The sequence below is a fragment of the Neofelis nebulosa genome, chromosome 8 (assembly GCF_028018385.1).
Source record: "Neofelis nebulosa isolate mNeoNeb1 chromosome 8, mNeoNeb1.pri, whole genome shotgun sequence".
Taxonomy (NCBI): domain Eukaryota; kingdom Metazoa; phylum Chordata; class Mammalia; order Carnivora; family Felidae; genus Neofelis; species Neofelis nebulosa.
This window is the reverse complement of record NC_080789.1, coordinates 73414726-73432190: the sequence shown is the minus strand read 5'-3', so window position 1 is coordinate 73432190 and position 17465 is coordinate 73414726. Positions and strand designations below refer to the sequence as shown.

The window sequence follows — 17465 nt, the reverse complement described above, 5'->3', positions numbered from 1 at the left end:
TTGGGGTTCAACTTGATTAACCCTCTGTGGGGACGACAGCCATGGATAGCACTGAGAAGGGGCTGGTAGGGTATTTATGTTGCCTGTGTGAGGGCACCAGGATGCATCTCTCTTGCCTTTCAGTTACAGATAAGGAAACTAATTTATACCACTAACTCCAGTTTTTCAACAATGTCTACACTGGCAGGACTTAGAGGTTTCACTTGCCACCAGCTTGGTTAAACACACTGAGGCTTTTTCACTGATTTTTAAACATAGAGATGCCCTCATGCCTTTTACTGTTAAACTGTGCTTAGCATTCATATGGTCTAATGTATAGGATCCATATCATGCCATACAGTAATTTTAAAGCACTTCTATGAATTATTTAAGATGTTTGTCCAAAATCAGATATATAAAAGTCAAATACAATGCCCTGGGTCCCCCTCATTTCCTTTAATCTTCTCTCCATCCCCAAGAATTTTCTGAAGGGATTATGAAGCCCAATGGCTTCTAGGAATTTCCAGTGAGGTATCACCATGAATACTGATTAATATTTGTGCACGGACCCTCCATCAAAAAGGGGGAAATGTGGTTATGAAGGAGAACGAGGTCTTAAGGAATGAGGGTAATGGGAGTATGTTTTACAATCTGAAAAATAGGTGCTTTTGAAAACAGATTCAGAAAACAGTTTGGGGCTGTGTATTATGAAATTGGTAGTACTTTGTTACCAAATCCACCTCTTTGGGTAGAGTGTGGTCTCAAAGGCCACACACCCATGTTTGGAGCAAGTCACCTTTGGTGGAATGAACACAGGCCAGGTGGTATCAGTCAAGCACCATGGCCTGACAGGGGGTTCACATCAGACCCTTAAGAGTACCGTTCTGGCCACGGGCCCCTACTCTTGGTATTCTCTCAGAAAATCAAACTGATGGACCAGTTGTCGAGGAGAAAGAAAACAATTGCTCTTTCTTTTTTTTTTTTAATTTTTTAATGTTTTATTTATTCTTTTTTTTTAAATTTATTTATTTATTTATTTATTTATTTATTTTTTTTAATATATGAAATTTACTGTCAAATTGGTTTCCATACAACACCCAGTGCTCATCCCAAAAGGTGCCCTCCTCAATACCCATCACCCACCCTGCCCTCCCTCCCACCCCCCATCAACCCTCAGTTTGTTCTCAGTTTTTAACAGTCTCTTATGCTTTGGCTCTCTCCCACTCTAACCTCTTTTTTTTTTTTTTCCCTTCCCCTCCCCCATGGGTTTCTGTTACGTTTCTCAGGATCCACATAAGAGTGAAACCATATGGTATCTGTCTTTCTCTGTATGGCTTATTTCACTTAGCATAAATGTCCATCAACTGATGAATGGATAAAGAAATTGTGGTTTATATACACAATGGAATACTACGTGGCAATGAGAAAAAATGAAATATGGCCTTTTGTAGCAACGTGGTTGGAACAATTGCTCTTTCTGAGCTTTTAGTTCACTTATAGGCTGGATCACTCCAGGTCTTATTGCAAAGCAGAGAAGACTCAAGTGAAATTTTAAAATCAGTTTTAATCTTTAAACCAACCTTTGTGATCCGCTTCTACCATATTGCTATATTCCCCATAGCTGCCATTCTCTTCATCCGATGGAGCATGAATTTTATGAGGACAATGAGTATCTTTCCAGCTTGCCTGCTGATGCAGACAGAGCAGAGGACTTTGAATATGAGGTAAGATTGTTTTCACACCACTTCACGTTTCTTCACGACGTTATGGTGGAGGGGGTGTGCCTAACAAGGAAAAATTAATTTATTGCTGCAAGAAATATTTTGTCTATTACATATCGAGGGTGAGTTCTTTTAAGAACTATTTGTTTTAGTGTTTGGTTCTAGTGTTTTCAATATATTGGAAAACATGTTTATCATATAAGCTTGAAGATAATTTGCTCACATTTATGTTGCTTTTTATAAATATTATATCAGCTACCTTTGCCTTCTTTCTATAATGTAAGGTATTTTCCAAGTAGAGTTTGAAAAAAATTATATTTAAAACCAAGATTGTGCTTAGTGTTTTCATTCATTGCGTAGTACTTTTATTTTAACTGATAAACTAGAATGTATTATATTAGTAATATTTTCCTTCACTTATTCAATATTATCTTTATTTGTGACTGAAGTATATACTCTAAACTATAGTTTCACTGACTTTCTAGAAAGAGAGATGGCCTAATGCCCTTTGTGGTTTAGCTTTCATACAGTATACGTTAGAGTATCTGTACTGTGATATATAACAATTGCAAAAGCCCATTGATTAATTATTTAAAAGCTTTCACAAAAGTTAAAGGATTTATCCTAATATTTCCTCTGCTGCTGCAGTCTATAAATCTTTGAAAGGTTTCAAACCACTCTGACATTTGGAAATAAAGTAGATTGAGGAGGTAAAGAAGCTTTGGTAAACAGGCAGAGAACCCATGATTATCTGCCCTTTTAATGCTTTAGATGATGTCATACAAGTTCAGCAAAATGTTCTTTTCCGTTTTACAACCAGGAAATCCTGAAATCTCTTCCCTTAGGAGAATCTGAAGTCAAATAAGGCCGATTCAGTGAAGCTCACCTAAAGCAAATAGACATTTATTTGAAATCTTCCCCCCCACAAAAGTCATTGCTGGGGATTACAGAAACCATTATTTCTTTTCAGCCAGAATTTGGAAGGATGTGCAGTGATACCTAGTATCTGAGTAGATGGTTGTGGCATTGTTTTTATCCTGCTAATTTTTTATCCCCTATCCATTAAGTTGATTGAAAAGTTTTATTTTATAAATCGACTCAAGGACTGCTGTGCCCCGAAATATCCATTAAGTTTTGTCTTCTCATGAAAAATAAAATACAAAATTGAGTCTCTTATCCAAATAATTCAAGATTAAATGATGTTTTTCTTTCTGTTAATGAATACTTTGGGCTTAGGGACTGGAATTACCTAGATCACTTCAGCTTTTTATTTAGTTTGTGGCTTCAAGCTTTATCAAAATAAATCTGTATTTGGAGGGAGAGTGTGGAAGAGAGACTTGCTTAGGCTAAGCAGGTTAACAGTAAAAATTACTTTAATTGATTACCATATCATTGACTATATTACAATACAGACCAATTTTCGTAGCCTTGTATAGGGCTCACTGTAGCTGAACCACATCCTCTTTTTTGAACAATATAAATCTCCAATAGATGCCAGTGTTAGTGTCATGACAGTGGCAAATGCTTAGACAGGTCCTCTGTAGCCTGTAATCTCAACTAATCACAGCATCATAGTCATTAATTTGCTGTCAGCTGTGATTCTCTTGCCGAAGGCATCTTTGTAAGTGATTGGAAAGAAAGAATGTTCCTGAAATTTAAATAAGGAAGAAGTTACTGTGACAGGCTTCAATCATGAGAAAGGATGCATTTGAAAGCATTCTACATGATTAAAGATAGAGGTGGGGGCATAGGGGAATATCCTAAGAATAATTTACCAGATTTAAGAGAGGACAATGGTTCTAACTAGTATCCCTCAGTCTGTTACAGTTATGTGACAGAGTGGCACACACCAACCTTCATGACCATGCCAGATTAGACTGTAAAATCTAGTCTGCTGCTATCACCAAAACTGATTGTGGATGCCACATTAAGTGGGAATCTGGATTTAGAAATGGCAGTCCCGTCTTATGCACTATTGTACTTAGAAGCAGACTGGTCAAGTGCTTCTGTGAGCAGCTAAGATGACCCCAGTTCCTCCAGAAGCTCTGTCATAACCCAGGAGCTCTGAGTATGCAATGGATGAGTACCTTCATCCAGCACTTTTGTGCCACCTAGAGATTACCAGAAACAAGTCTAATGGCCAAAGAAAGGACTTCATCTCAAAAAAAGATACTCATTTCTCCTCAACCTAAACATGAACACACATCAGCAGGCGATCAGGGAAGTGGAAGGAAGATTCATTTTCCCTCTGCTTTCATTCGTTTCTATCATCAAAATTTAATGAGCACTTAAGATATGGCAGGCTCTTACCTAAGTATGGGATTGATGAAGGTCCTGCCCTAGTGTAGCTTAACCTCTAGGGGAAAAAGGTGGACCACAAACAAATAAGTAAAGACATTATATGTTAGATGGTGATAAGTGCTCCTGGAGAACAACAGCATAGATAATGGAGAAAGGAAATACGTGGTGTTGGGAGGGGGTGTTGCTGTCTTACACAGGGTGGTCAGGGAAGACCTCTCTCATAGGAACCTTAAAGAAAGTAAGAGAGCTAGCCATGTAGCTATATGAGTGGGGAACACTCCAGATGAAGGGAAGGCCAAGTACAAGGGACCTGGAGCAGAAGCATGCCTGGCGTGTTTAAGGAACAGCAGAAGCCAGTGTGTGATCACAACAGGGGCGAGGCCCAGAGTGGCAAGAGGTGAAGTCAGAATGAGGAGGGGCTTATGTCAAGGAACTTTCTCTTTGATTATGAGGATGGGATGCTGCTGGAGAAGAGCTGAAGCCCGGCAAGATCCCCCTGGCTGCTGGAATGAGTTTGACAGTGGGGAAGCACAGGCTGGCGAGCAGAGAGGTGGATGGATGCACCTGGATGGTGATCCAGGAAGGGCAGAGACATGGTCTGGAAGGACAGCATCCACGCCTGAGCACAGGGCTTTGCCTACATGCCCATGTTTCCATCATTTGCCTCAGAGCTGTGATATAGTTTGTGCTATAGTGATTTTTCTTCTGACTTTTTAAAAGCAAAATATCGTGGACCAGAGTGAAACACAGCTTTTTGGCATCCGCTGAAACTAGCATAATAAATCTACTCTCTAAAAGTCAGGAAGTGTACAGAACTGCATTTCTAAATTTGCTAAAATGCCAGGTATGCAACTTATATAGGCCCTTTTTTAAAGGCCTACTTGCTATGGACTCAGTGAACCAAAGCTGATCTGTCTATCTTGTGCATACATATTTAGGGACTTTTAGTGCATGGATTATTGACCCAATAGACCAAAACAGATCTGACTATCTTGTAAATACATATTTAGGGACTTTTTAACATGCAGATTATTGCATTGATAGACTGAAACAGCTCCCTTCAGAGCCATGATAGGCAGCAAATGCTTCTTTGGAGATATTATAGTCAGTGTGCGAATGTTATGTGACTCTGGTGTGTTAGGGACCTCTATGAAATTTTAGTGACACCCATATCTCACCATGGCCTATCACCACTTTGCCTAAGAAAATTATTTGACTGGCTCTAAAATTTCCCCACAGTGCTTCAGAATAACCTCAGAGAACCAGCCTGCATTAAAAGGCTCACAGCCTTAAATTTGTTCTCTTTATTTTTTTTTTTTAATTTTTTTTTTCAACGTTTTTTATTTATTTTTGGGACAGAGAGAGACAGAGCATGAACGGGGGAGGGGCAGAGAGAGAGGGAGACACAGAATCGGAAACAGGCTCCAGGCTCCGAGCCATCAGCCCAGAGCCTGACGCGGGGCTCGAACTCACGGAGTGCGAGATCGTGACCTGGCTGAAGTCAGACGCTTAACCGACTGCGCCACCCAGGCGCCCCAAATTTGTTCTCTTTAAAAAATGATGGCACTTGTTCTCTAATTAAAAATGATAAAGGATTTTAATTTTATTTTTGAGAGAAAAAATATAAAATATCGGAAATTAATGCACCCATCATAAGAGTCGAGGTGCTCCACGCCACTGAAATACCACTGAGGATTAAGCGTCTTCTTTTCTTTATTTTCACCTTTGTGCATTTCTTTGTCCCAGAGCCAGCTAAAGGTTGAAATAAATCATAAATAGCCCTTAGCAAGTCAGAGGCAGATCTCAAATCCAACCTCTACCAGAAATAATTTAAAGGGAAAGGCTTCAAGAAATATAGAGCCCTTTCATCCAACCCCTAAGAAAGATATGCTTGCCAGTACCAGAGTGCAAGGAAGATGCTGAATTTTCTGCAGCATTTGCCATTAACTCTCAAAACTCAGTGCTGATAGAGAAGAGTTAGAGAAGCGATATTGAACTAATATTAAAGTACAACATTTCGCTAGTATAAAACATTAGGTCAGCCAAGACAAGCCAACAATTTAAACAACACTTAGAAGTCTGGTGGTTTCCATCACCTAGAAATGCTACTCACAATAATGCTACTCTACTCCCTCCTCCTGTTAAGCTGAACGCTCAACAGCCTGAATTAAGTGCATGTCAAGTTCCCCTTATGGATACATGGTCATCAAAATGAGAAGGAATTTAGAAGTTGGCTCAAAGAGGTTTTTAAGGTAGACAGGAGAGAAGGACACGTATATATCATAGTTCTGTATACATGTCAACTGAAAACCCAATTTGGGCCAGTATCTATAAATAGGAAAGAGTATTTAGTATATTAATTAGCTTCCTCTTGGCAATTCTTATGCAAAACATAAATAAACCCTGGTGCTATGCTGAGAAGTATCATTTTGCAAAATTTATTTCCCAGAGCTGGATCCTTATGAATATGTGGAGAATACTTGTGACAATTTAAGTAGATAATCTCTCTCTTACATAGTTCAAGAAAAGAGAATTATGAATCAAGGAGATGTTCATTCAAAAAAAAAAAAGGATAGGCATTCACGAGGTTTCAGTCATATCTTTTTGAGCAGCTTCGTGACTTGTGAAACAAACTTAGAGAAAAATCTAGTGTGTGTGTGCAGAGCTTTGTGGCTCCTTTCCAGGCTGTGAGGACAGAGGCCTTAGCTGCCTGTTGATCACTACATGACATCACCCTAATCATAATGGGTGCTCGTATTTATGAATGAATGAAGGAGGATGCCCACTGTTGTCCACATGGATCAAATTCTGAGCAGTGTAGTCTCTTTGTGCCTTTTTGATTTTGTTTTTTTATTTAAATTTTTTTTAATGTTTATTTTCAAGGTGGACAGAGTGTAAGAGTGGGGGAGGGGCAGAGAGAGAGAGGGAGACACAGAATCCAAAGCAGGCTTCAGGTTCTGAGTTGTCAGCACAGAGCCTGATGGGCTGGAACTGATCATGACCAGAGCCAAAGCTGGAGGCTTTACCTACTGAGCCACATAGGGTGCCCCTCTTTGTGCCTTTTTGAACAAGGGAATTAGAAAGGAACCTGGGACTACCATGCAGACAACAGATGTCTTTGCCTTTTTCCTTTTTTTTTTTTAAGTTTATTTATGTATTTTGAAAGAGAGATAGAGAGAATGCAAGTGAGGGAGGGTCAGAGAGAGAGGGAGAGAGAAAATCCCAAGTAGGCTTCATCCGGACAGATGTGGGGCTCGATCTCACAAACTGCAAGATCATGACCTGAACCGAAAATCAAGAGTCAGATGCTTAACCACTGAGCCACCAGGAGCCCCAGTATTTGTTCCTTTTTAATAAGGCTTGTACCCTTCTGTAATGTCTCCCTAGTTGCTGCACCCTCCAGTCCCTGGTAACCATTTTTGACTCTGCCTATAAATTTGACTTGTTTTTTAGTGTTTTTAGACTCCACGTATAATAATACTATGCAAATTTCTTTCTGCGACTTATTTCACTTAGCATAATGCTTTCAAGGTCCATCTAGGTTGTAGCAAATGGCGGGATATCCTTCTTTCTCATGGCTGAATAATATTCCATTACACACACACATACATTCACATGCATAAGCCACATCTGCTTTATCTATTCATGCACTGACAGACACTTTAGTTGTTTCCATTCTTTGGCTATTGTGAGTAGAGGTGTTTGTTCTTTACATCAGGGTTTTTTTTATTAAAAACACTTTTTTAATGTTTATTTATTTATTGAGTGAGAAAGAGAGAGAGCAAGTGGGGAGGGGCAGAGAGAGAATCGCACAGAGGCTCCACACTGTCAGCACAGAGCCTGATGAGGGCCTTGAATTCACAAACCACAAGATCATGACCTGAGCCGAAATCATGAGTCAGATGCTTAACTGACAGGCCACCCAGGTGCCCCTCTTTATGTCAGGGGTTCTAATCCAAGTGTCATTTTCATTTCACTTAAACACTTCTAAGGAAAAAGCCAAAATGTGGGAAACGAGGAGAGATAAGGAATAAAATAGAATTTTAATGGTCTCCGCAAAATTCATCCCTGCTGATTATCATCTTATAAGAATCTCATACTTGATATGAATTTGATATATCCCGAAATTCACCCCTGTACTTTCTTTATAACTTCCTTACCAAGGGATCATCCAACAAATTTGTGAAACAATAATGGACAGAGAAGTGAGAGCCTCCCCAAGTAGCCAATTCTGCCTCTGACAGTCTCTGGGAAATGTGTCAAGGAGTTTGAAAACCACTGATGGAAGGGATATATTTGAGTATGAAATATAACTTATAAAGAGATGATATATTATCTATATGTGTGCTGGATATTAGGGAAAAAGAAAATAGCGTAGAGTGTGAAACTGTACAGTTTTCAGAATTATTTTGATTCACTGGATGCTTTATATTTCAGCAGTCCCTTTTATTCCACTTGTTAGTCACATTTTAGAATTATTAATGAAATATCTAAAATAATTTCATACCACTTACCACCGGGGCAATAAAATCATCCATTTAAAAAAAATCACCTTAATAAGTTTCATTCTTGTGGGAAATGTATTGAATTGAAAACTGATCTAGATGAAGTGTGAAAATATTTTTATTACTTCAGCATTTAAGATAAGATGGTATTCTGTCAGAATTGGTTCATTGAAGTATCTATTCATGACACCACCATTTTCTCAATTAGATTAAAATCTTAATCATGGAGGCCAACCCACAAGTTGTCATGTGGTGGGACTTATATTTCCAGATACTCTGTGGCATGTTTCTCCTTCATATCACCACTGCTTCCTCCCTTTTATAGGGCACTTCTCTGTCTCTAGGCTCTTTCTTGGTCTGCTGGGGCCAGTCCCTAGACTCTATAGTCCATCTATAGACCAGTCCTTCTCAAATGTAGTTCCCACTGGATCTCTTCCCCATTCATCATCTTGTATGACTCTATTCCTCTGCTTAGCTCTAAAATTCTCTGTCTGCATTGAAGGTCCTTTGTACTCTGTCACAACCCTACTTTTTTAGGCATCTTGAGGTCAAACTGCAGCACAGCAGTACTCAGAGAAAGCTGTGTGCTTTCCTTTCTCTGCACCTTTACTTGGGAGAATTTCTACCCCTAAAATGCCTTCCTCACACTTTCCCACCATTGAATTCCTGTATTACATCCTATAAATATTTTTTGCATTATGCCTTGGGTTATAGTTATTTATGTACTGGTCTTTTTTCTTCTAAATAGTTTGTTTTTGTTTTTTTAGAGAAGTGACCACTTCTAGCTATTTTTATGTCATGAAATAAATCACCTTTGTATCACCTAGCACATGCCTAGCACACAGCGGGCATTCAGCAGCTTTTGCTTGAGGAGTGAATAAATTATTCACCATTACTGCTGCTGTCCTTATTTTGTAAATGTCCTGAACACAAATACAAAGGGTTAAATGGGGGGTGGGGGGGCGCGGAGAAGAGAGCTGATAGACAATAGAAATTTGAAATAAAGTGTGAAAGTCTTTTTTTCCTCCTAATAATTCAATTAACAGTCTAGTAATTAGAGTAAAGAAATTTAAGCATACACTTGTGCCTGATTGTAAAAGAAGAAAATTTGGATTTTTTTGTCATTGCTGTTGTTGCCATTCTAACAAGATGTGCCTGTTTTATCTTACACTTAGAAGCTGGAGAGCCCTAGTAAACAGACAGGCTAATCTACATAGGTAAAGAATGACCATAATTCAGCCCCTGTTAAGATAACCATATGTCCTGGTGTGCCCTAAATTGTGCCCCCCCCCCGTATGGCTAAGGTGCCACTTTAATTATGAATAGCGCCTTCTTTCAAAAATGTTGTAGATGCAGACTACATTATATGGTTGTCCTAGTTTCTATACTTGAATCTCAGTCAAGGCTGAGACTTTGTAACCACATTTTTTTTAATGTATGTCTATTTATTTATTTATTTATTTATTCATTCATTCATTCATTCATTCATTTATTTATTTATTTTTTCAATATATGAAGTTTATTGTCAAATCGGTTTCCATACGACACCCAGTGCTCATCCCAAAAGGTGCCCTCCTCAATACCCATCACCTACCCTCCCCTCCCTCCCACCCCCCATCAACCCTCAGTTTGTTCTCAGTTTTTAAGAGTCTCTTATGCTTTGGCTCTCTCCCACTCTAACCTCTTTTGTTTTTTTTTTCCTTCCCCTCCCCCATGGGTTCCTGTTAAGTTTCTCAGGATCCACATAAGAGTGAAACCATATGGTATCTGTCTTTCTCTGTATGGCTTATTTCACTTAGCATCACACTCTCCAGTTCCATCCACGTTGCTACAAAGGGCCATATTTCATTCTTTCTCATTGCCACGTAGTACTCCATTGTGTATATAAACCACAATTTCTTTGTCCATTCATCAGTTGATGTACATTTAGGCTCTTTCCATAATTTGGCTATTGTTGAGAGTGCTGCTATAAACACTGGGGTACAAGTGCCTGTAATCACATTTTATACAATCCTAATATTCCAGATTTATGAAATTAATGCTTTTCCTACGTTGTTAACCACTATTTAAAAAAAAAGTCCCTCCTTAAGGAGTGACTAGAAAGAAATGCCATAAAGTTGGAAATAGCCATCAAAGTTATTGTAATTCTTTTAGATTTCTTACTGGAAGAAATGAGATTAGTATTACTGTTAATTTGGTCATGTAATTTCATAAAATAAATATGAGGCCCATCTGATTATGACAACAGTAACTTTAATTCCTAAGAAAACAATGAAGAGCAAATATAACCTTCAAAGTTGGTTTACATTTAACAATGTAACCAAAGGCACATTTATTTTTCTAGGAGGCCAGATACAAATAAAGACTCCTTATACTACATATATGAATTTTATAAAAATCCTGACATCCAATTTTGGTTCAAAGATACTCATGAGACACATTCAGATGACTGCCTTGCATTACTGAAAGGTGTCACATGTTATGTTTAAGGTGAATATTTGCATATCAAATCTCATTCTCCAGTGTCTCCTATTCTGCTTTCAGAGAACGGTTTTCATAGGGGCAAAGGAATTGTTGTCCAATAAGGAGTCTGGTCCCAGTTCTCGCCCTTAGAGGGACCACTTATCTCCTGAGTCATAGCATCCTTGCACGTGAGCTCCATGGGGGATACCAACATTCGTTGGAATGATGTGTCTCATCTGGATTTCCCATGTAACTCACTTGAGCAAAGTGAGAAAAATGCCTCATCAGATCCTTAAAATTTTACAAATATTTTAACATTTCAAACATATCAACTCCCATTTTACAGGATTTTATAAAAAGCATACACACTCATATGACCACACTTTGGTCTGTGTCTAGTACTGTACTTTTTTTTAAAGTTTATTTTAATAGAGAGAGAGGGAGAGGGAGAGAATTCCAAGCAGCCTCCATATTTTATTTATTTTATTTTATTTATTTATGATTTAGTTTATTTATTTATTCTGAGAGAGGGAAAGCATGAGTTGGGGAGGGACAGAGAGAGAGGAAGAGAGAGAATTCCAAGCAGGCTCCATACTGTCAGCACAGAGCCTGACGCAGGGCTCAAACTCATGAACCATGAGATCATGATCTGAGTCCAAGACAGACACTTAACCAACTGAGCCATCCAGATGCTCCTCTACCACCATACTTTACCGATGGTTAGAAAGTAGCCTGCCTCTCCATATTATCTGACTTTAGCTATAGTGTAGAACAAGTTAACTCATAAATATTTGTCCAGTAGAAATGGCAGATGCAGCCTTAGGCACTATAAATTATTTTATTTAAATACAGTGTTTATTTTTTCAATTAGGAAAATACAGAAAATATTCCCAATTTGGATTTTTCTCACCAAATTATTGTCTTTGAAAAAAAAAATATTGCAATCTTTCAAGATTATGTGTTTTTCATTGACATCACAGTTCTCCCTTTTCTCCCTTAGACTGAAGATACCAGTAATGCTATAGTTCTGGTTTGTGATTATATAGTGAGTTCACTGGTATTCACTATGTATTAAATAATCAAATTTAATGTAAATAAGAGAATGTTGCATGATCAATATGGATAGTTTGTGGTGAGACAAAGATTATGGTAAATCCAATATATGTACTTCAAGTCCAAGATAAAAATTTTAAGTACCATTATCTGCAATTGTACCATTTGAGATAACCACAGTTAACATTTTGTGTGTTTCTCTTGTCTATGTATATTGTTTTTCCTATAACTAAAATTTTATCTTTTGGGGGGGGGGGTATTTACCTTTTATCCAGGGTATTTTAGCTATAAGAAGCTGCCTTATGCATGAACCTTCATCTGCATTTTATTTTTTCCAGCTTTATTGAGATATAGTTGACGTACAACATCGTATAAATTTAAGATATACAACATGGTGATTTAATATGTGTATATATTGTGAAATTATTACCTGAGTAAGATTAGTTAACATCTCTACCTCTCATATAATTACCTTTTCTATGTGTATGGTGAGAACATTTAAGATCTATCCCCTTAGCAACTTTCAAGCATATACTACAGTGTTGTTAACTAAAGTCATCATACTCTATATTCATCTTCTAGCTGGAAATTTTTTTTCAAATTCTTTTTTTTAATTTAATTATTTTAAAATTTTACATTCAAGTTAGCATATAGTGCAACAATGATTTCAGGAGTAGATTCCTTACCCTTACCCATTTAGCCCATCCCACCTCCCACAACCCCTCCAGTGACCCTCTGTTTGTTCTCCATATTTGAGTCTCTTATGTTTTGTCCCCCTCCCTGTTTTTTTTTTATTATTTTTGCTTCCCTTCCCTTCTGTTCATCTGTTCTGTATCATAAAGTCCTCATGTGAGTGAAGTCATATGATATTTGTCTTTCTCTGACTAATTTAGCTTAGCATAATACCCTCTAGTTTCATCCACGTAGTTGCAAATGGCAAGATTTCATTCTTTTTGATTGCGTATATATACCACATATTCATCCATTCATCCATCAATGGACATTTGAGCTCTTTCCGTATTTTGGCTGCTATAAACATTGGGGTGCTCGTGTTCCTTCTAAACATTCTAGCTGTAAATTTTTACTCTTTGACCAACACCTCCCCCTTTTCCCTACTCTTTAGTCACTGGCAATCATGGTTCTACTCTGTTTTTGAGTTCAATTTTTTTAGATTACACCTATGAATGAGAACACAATATTTGTCTTGCTTAATCTGGTTTATTTCACTTGGCATAATGCCCTAAGAGTCCACCCATGTTGTTGCAAATGGAAGGATTTCCTTCGTTTTTATGGCAGAATAATATTCCATTATGCGTATCTACTGCTTTTTCTTTATTCATTCATCCATCAGTGCATGCTCAGGCTGCTTCTGTGTCTTGGCTATTATGAATAATATGGCAATGAATATGGGGGTGCTGATACCTCTTCAATATCTTGTATTCATTTCCTTTGGATATATATACCTGGAATGGAAATATATAGTTCTTTAAGTTTTTTGAGGAAACTCCATACTATTTTTCACAGAGGCTATACCAGTTTATATTCCCACCAACAGTGTACTAGGGCGTCCTTTTCTCCACTGCCTCACTAAAACACTTGGTATCTTTTGTCTTTTTGATAATAGTCATCCTAACAGGTTTGAGGTAATATCTCATTGTGGTTCTAATTTCTGTTGTCCTGATGGTTAGTGAAGCTGAGCATCTCTTTGTATACCTGTTCATCACTTGGAAAAAAATTCTGTTCAGGTCTTCTACCCATTTTTTTACTGGATTATTTGTTTTTTTGAGTCGTGTAAGGTCCTTATGTAGTTTGAAAACTATATATAATACATTGTTTGAAAATATTTCCTCCCATTATGTAGGTTGCCTCTTCATTCTGTTGATTTTTTTTTTTTGCTTTTGTTGCTTGTCCTTATGTTATGATATCCAAAAAATCATTCCCAAGACCAATGTCAAGGAGTTTTTCCTTGTGTGTTCTTCCAGGAGTTTTGTAGTTTTAGGTCTGACATTTAAGTCTTTATTTCAAGTTAATTTTTGTGAGTTGTGTAAGAGAGGGATCAGTTTCATTCTTTTGCATGTGACTATCCAGTTTTTAGAGCACCACTTTTTTTTAAGTTTATTTATTTTTCTGAGAGAGAGAAAGCATGAGTTGGGGAGGGACAGAGAGAGAGGAAGAAAGAGAATTCCAAGAAGGCTCTGTACTATCAGCACAGAGCACACATGGGGTTTGAACTCGTGAACCATGAGATCATGACCTAAGCTGAAACCAAGAATTGGATGCTTAACCAACTAAGCCACCCAGGCCCACCTTCCCAGCACCAATTATTAAAGAGACTTTTCCTTTTCCTATTGATTATTCTTGGGTCCCTTGTCAAATAATAGTTGATGATATATGTTTGGGTTTATTTCCAAGCTTTCTGTTCCATTGGTCTGTGTCTGTTTTTGTGATGTAAGTATGTATGTATGTGTGTTTACTGGACGGTATGGACATTGTAACAATTTTAATTCTTCTGATCCATGAACACATGTATCTTTCCATTTCTTTGTGTCTTTTTTAGTTCATTTCATCATCTTTATAATTTTCAGTGCACTTTATAATTTTCAGCTCACCTCCTTGGTTAAATTTATTACTAAGTATTTGTTAATGCTATTGTGAATGGAATTGTTTTCTTTATTTCTTTTTTCAGCTATTTTGTTGTTAGTATGTAGAAATGCAACAGCTTTCTGTATGTTGATTGTATCCTACACTTTTACTGATTTTTTTTATTAAATCTAACAGTTTTTTGTGGGATCATTAGAATTTTCTATATAAACAATCATATCCTCTGCAAACAGACAAATTTACTTCTTCCTTTCTGACTGGAATGCCATTTATTTCTTCTTTTTGGTGAGGATTTCCAATACTGTTGAGTGGAATGTTGAGAGGGAGCATTCTTGTCCTGTTCCTAATCTTGGAGGAAAAGCTTTCAACCTTCCACCATTAAGTATATTAGCTGTAGCCCTGTCATATTTGGCATGTATTATGTTAAGGTGCTTTCCTTTTATACTCAATTTATTGAGCGTTTTTAATCATGAAAGGATATTAAACTTTGTCTAATGCTTTTTCTGTACCATTGATATAATTTTTGTTTTCCTTCTATTAATAAGGTCTCTCACATATATTTATTTGTCTATGTTGAACTATACTTGCATCACAGGGAAAATTCTCCCTTGGTCGTGGTGTGTGATCATTTTACTGTACTGTGAATTCAGTCATAGTACTTTTTTGAGAATTTTGTACCTGTATTAATAATAGAGATTGGCCTGTAGTTTTCTTATTTTGCAACATCTTTATATGGTTTTGGCATCAGGGTAATGCTGACCTCATAAAATGAGTTTGGAAGTGTTCTCTCCCATTTTTTGGAAGCATTTGAGAAGAATTGGTGTTACTTCTTTAAACGTTTGATAGGTTGTACCAATGGGGAGAAGATATTTGCAAAAGATATATCTAATAAGTGGTTAATATCCAAAATACATAAAGAACTTATACAACACAACACCAAAAATAATCTGACTAAAAATGGTCAAAAGACCTAGACAGACACTTTTCCAAAGACATACACATCAAATGAGGCTCAATATCACTAATCATCAGGGAAATGCAAATCCCAGAGATTTCACCAGGTGAGATATCACCTCACACCTGTTAGATTGGCTAAAATCAAGAAGACAAGAAACCACAAGCATTGACAAGGATGTGGGAAAAAAGGAACCCTTGTGCACTGTTGATGGGAATGTAAATTGGTACAGCCACTGTGGAAAACAGTATTGATGTTCCTCAAAAAATCAAAACAGAACTACCCTATAGTCCACTAATTACGCTATTGGGTATTTCCCCAGGGAAATCAAAAACACTAACTCGAAAAGATATATGCACCCTATGTTTATTGCAGCATTATTTACAATAGCCAAAACATGGAAGCAACCTAAGTGTCCATCAATAGAGGAATGGATAAGGAAGATGTGGGGTGTGTGTGTGTTCACACACTGGAGTATTATTAAAAAGATTAGATCTTGCCATTTGAGGCAACATGGATGGACCTAGAGAGTATTATGCCAAGCGAAATAAGTCAGACTGGAGAAAGACAAATAGCATTTAATTCCATTCATATGGAATCTTAAAAAAAATGCATAAACAAATAGAAAGCAGATTCAGAACTATAAGTACAGGAAACAAACTAATGACTGCCAGAAGGGTGGGAGATATGGGGTGGGAAAAATGGAAGAAGGCAAGAGGTCTCCAGTTATGGAATGAGTAAGTCACGGGAATAAAAAGCAGAGCATAAGGAATATAGCCAATGACATCATAATAGCAATGTGATGGTATAAATGGTAGCTATACTTGCAGTGAACATAGCACAATGTATAAACTTGTCAAATCATTAAGTTGTACACCTGAAACCAATGTAACATTGTGCTTCAAATATACTCAAATCAGAAAAATAAATGAATAAAAATAAATAAATGTTCAGTAGGATTCACCAGTAGAATCATCTGGTCATGGGCATTTCCTTGTTGGGAGGTTTTTGATTATTGATTCATTCTCCTACTCATTATGGTCTGTTCAAATTTTTACATATTCATGATTCAATCTTGACAGGTTGTATGTTTCTAGAAAGTTATTCATGTGTGTTCTATGTTATCCAGTTTATGGTGTATAAGTGTTCATAGCAGTCTCTTTTGATCCTTTGTATATCTTTGTTCTCAGTTACAATGTTTCCTCTTTCATTTCTGATTTTATTTTTTGGAGTCTTCTCTCTTTTACTTAGTCTAGCTAAAGGTTTACCAATTTTCTCTATTTTAAAAAATCAGCTCTTACTTTCATACATTATTTAAATTGTTTATTCTGATCTCTATTTCTGCTCTGATATTTATTATTGTTAACTTTGCGCTTAATTTTTTATTCTTTTTCTAGTTCCTTGAGGTGTAAGATTAGATTGTTTATTTGAGTTCTTTCTTATTGTAGGTATTTATCACCTTAACTTCATTCTTAAGACTGCCTTTGCTACATCCCATAAGTTTCGGCATGTTGTGTTTTCATTTTCTTTTTTTTTTCTTTTTTTTTCTAAAAATTTATTATCAAGTTAGATAACATACAGTGTAGTCTTGGCCTCAGTAATAGATTCCTATGATTCATCACTTACATACAACACCTAGTGTTCATCCCAACAAGTGCCCTCCTTAATGCCCATCACCCATTCTCCCCATTCCTACCAAACCCCCACCCCCACCAACCCTCAGTTTGTTCTCTGTATTTATGAGTTTCTTATAGTTTGGCTCCCTTTCGGTTTGTAACTTATTTTTCCTTCCCTTCCCCTATGGTCTTCTGTTAAGTTTCTCAGATTCCACATATGAGTGAAAACATATGATATTTGTCTTTCTGTGACTTTTTCACTTAGCATAAT

General features: G+C 37.1%; 1 protein-coding gene across 2 annotated transcripts in view; it reads left to right on the top strand.

The window, feature by feature from the left end:
* The window catches only part of PDZRN4 (PDZ domain containing ring finger 4), a 367049-nt gene that overhangs the window by 296801 nt on the left and 52783 nt on the right, over nucleotides 1-17465 (top strand). For both annotated transcript variants that reach the window (XM_058743095.1, XM_058743097.1), the window contains one exon: nucleotides 1601-1703. In XM_058743095.1, the coding sequence (XP_058599078.1) occupies nucleotides 1601-1703 (103 nt within the window). The remainder of the gene's footprint in view (nucleotides 1-1600; nucleotides 1704-17465) is intronic.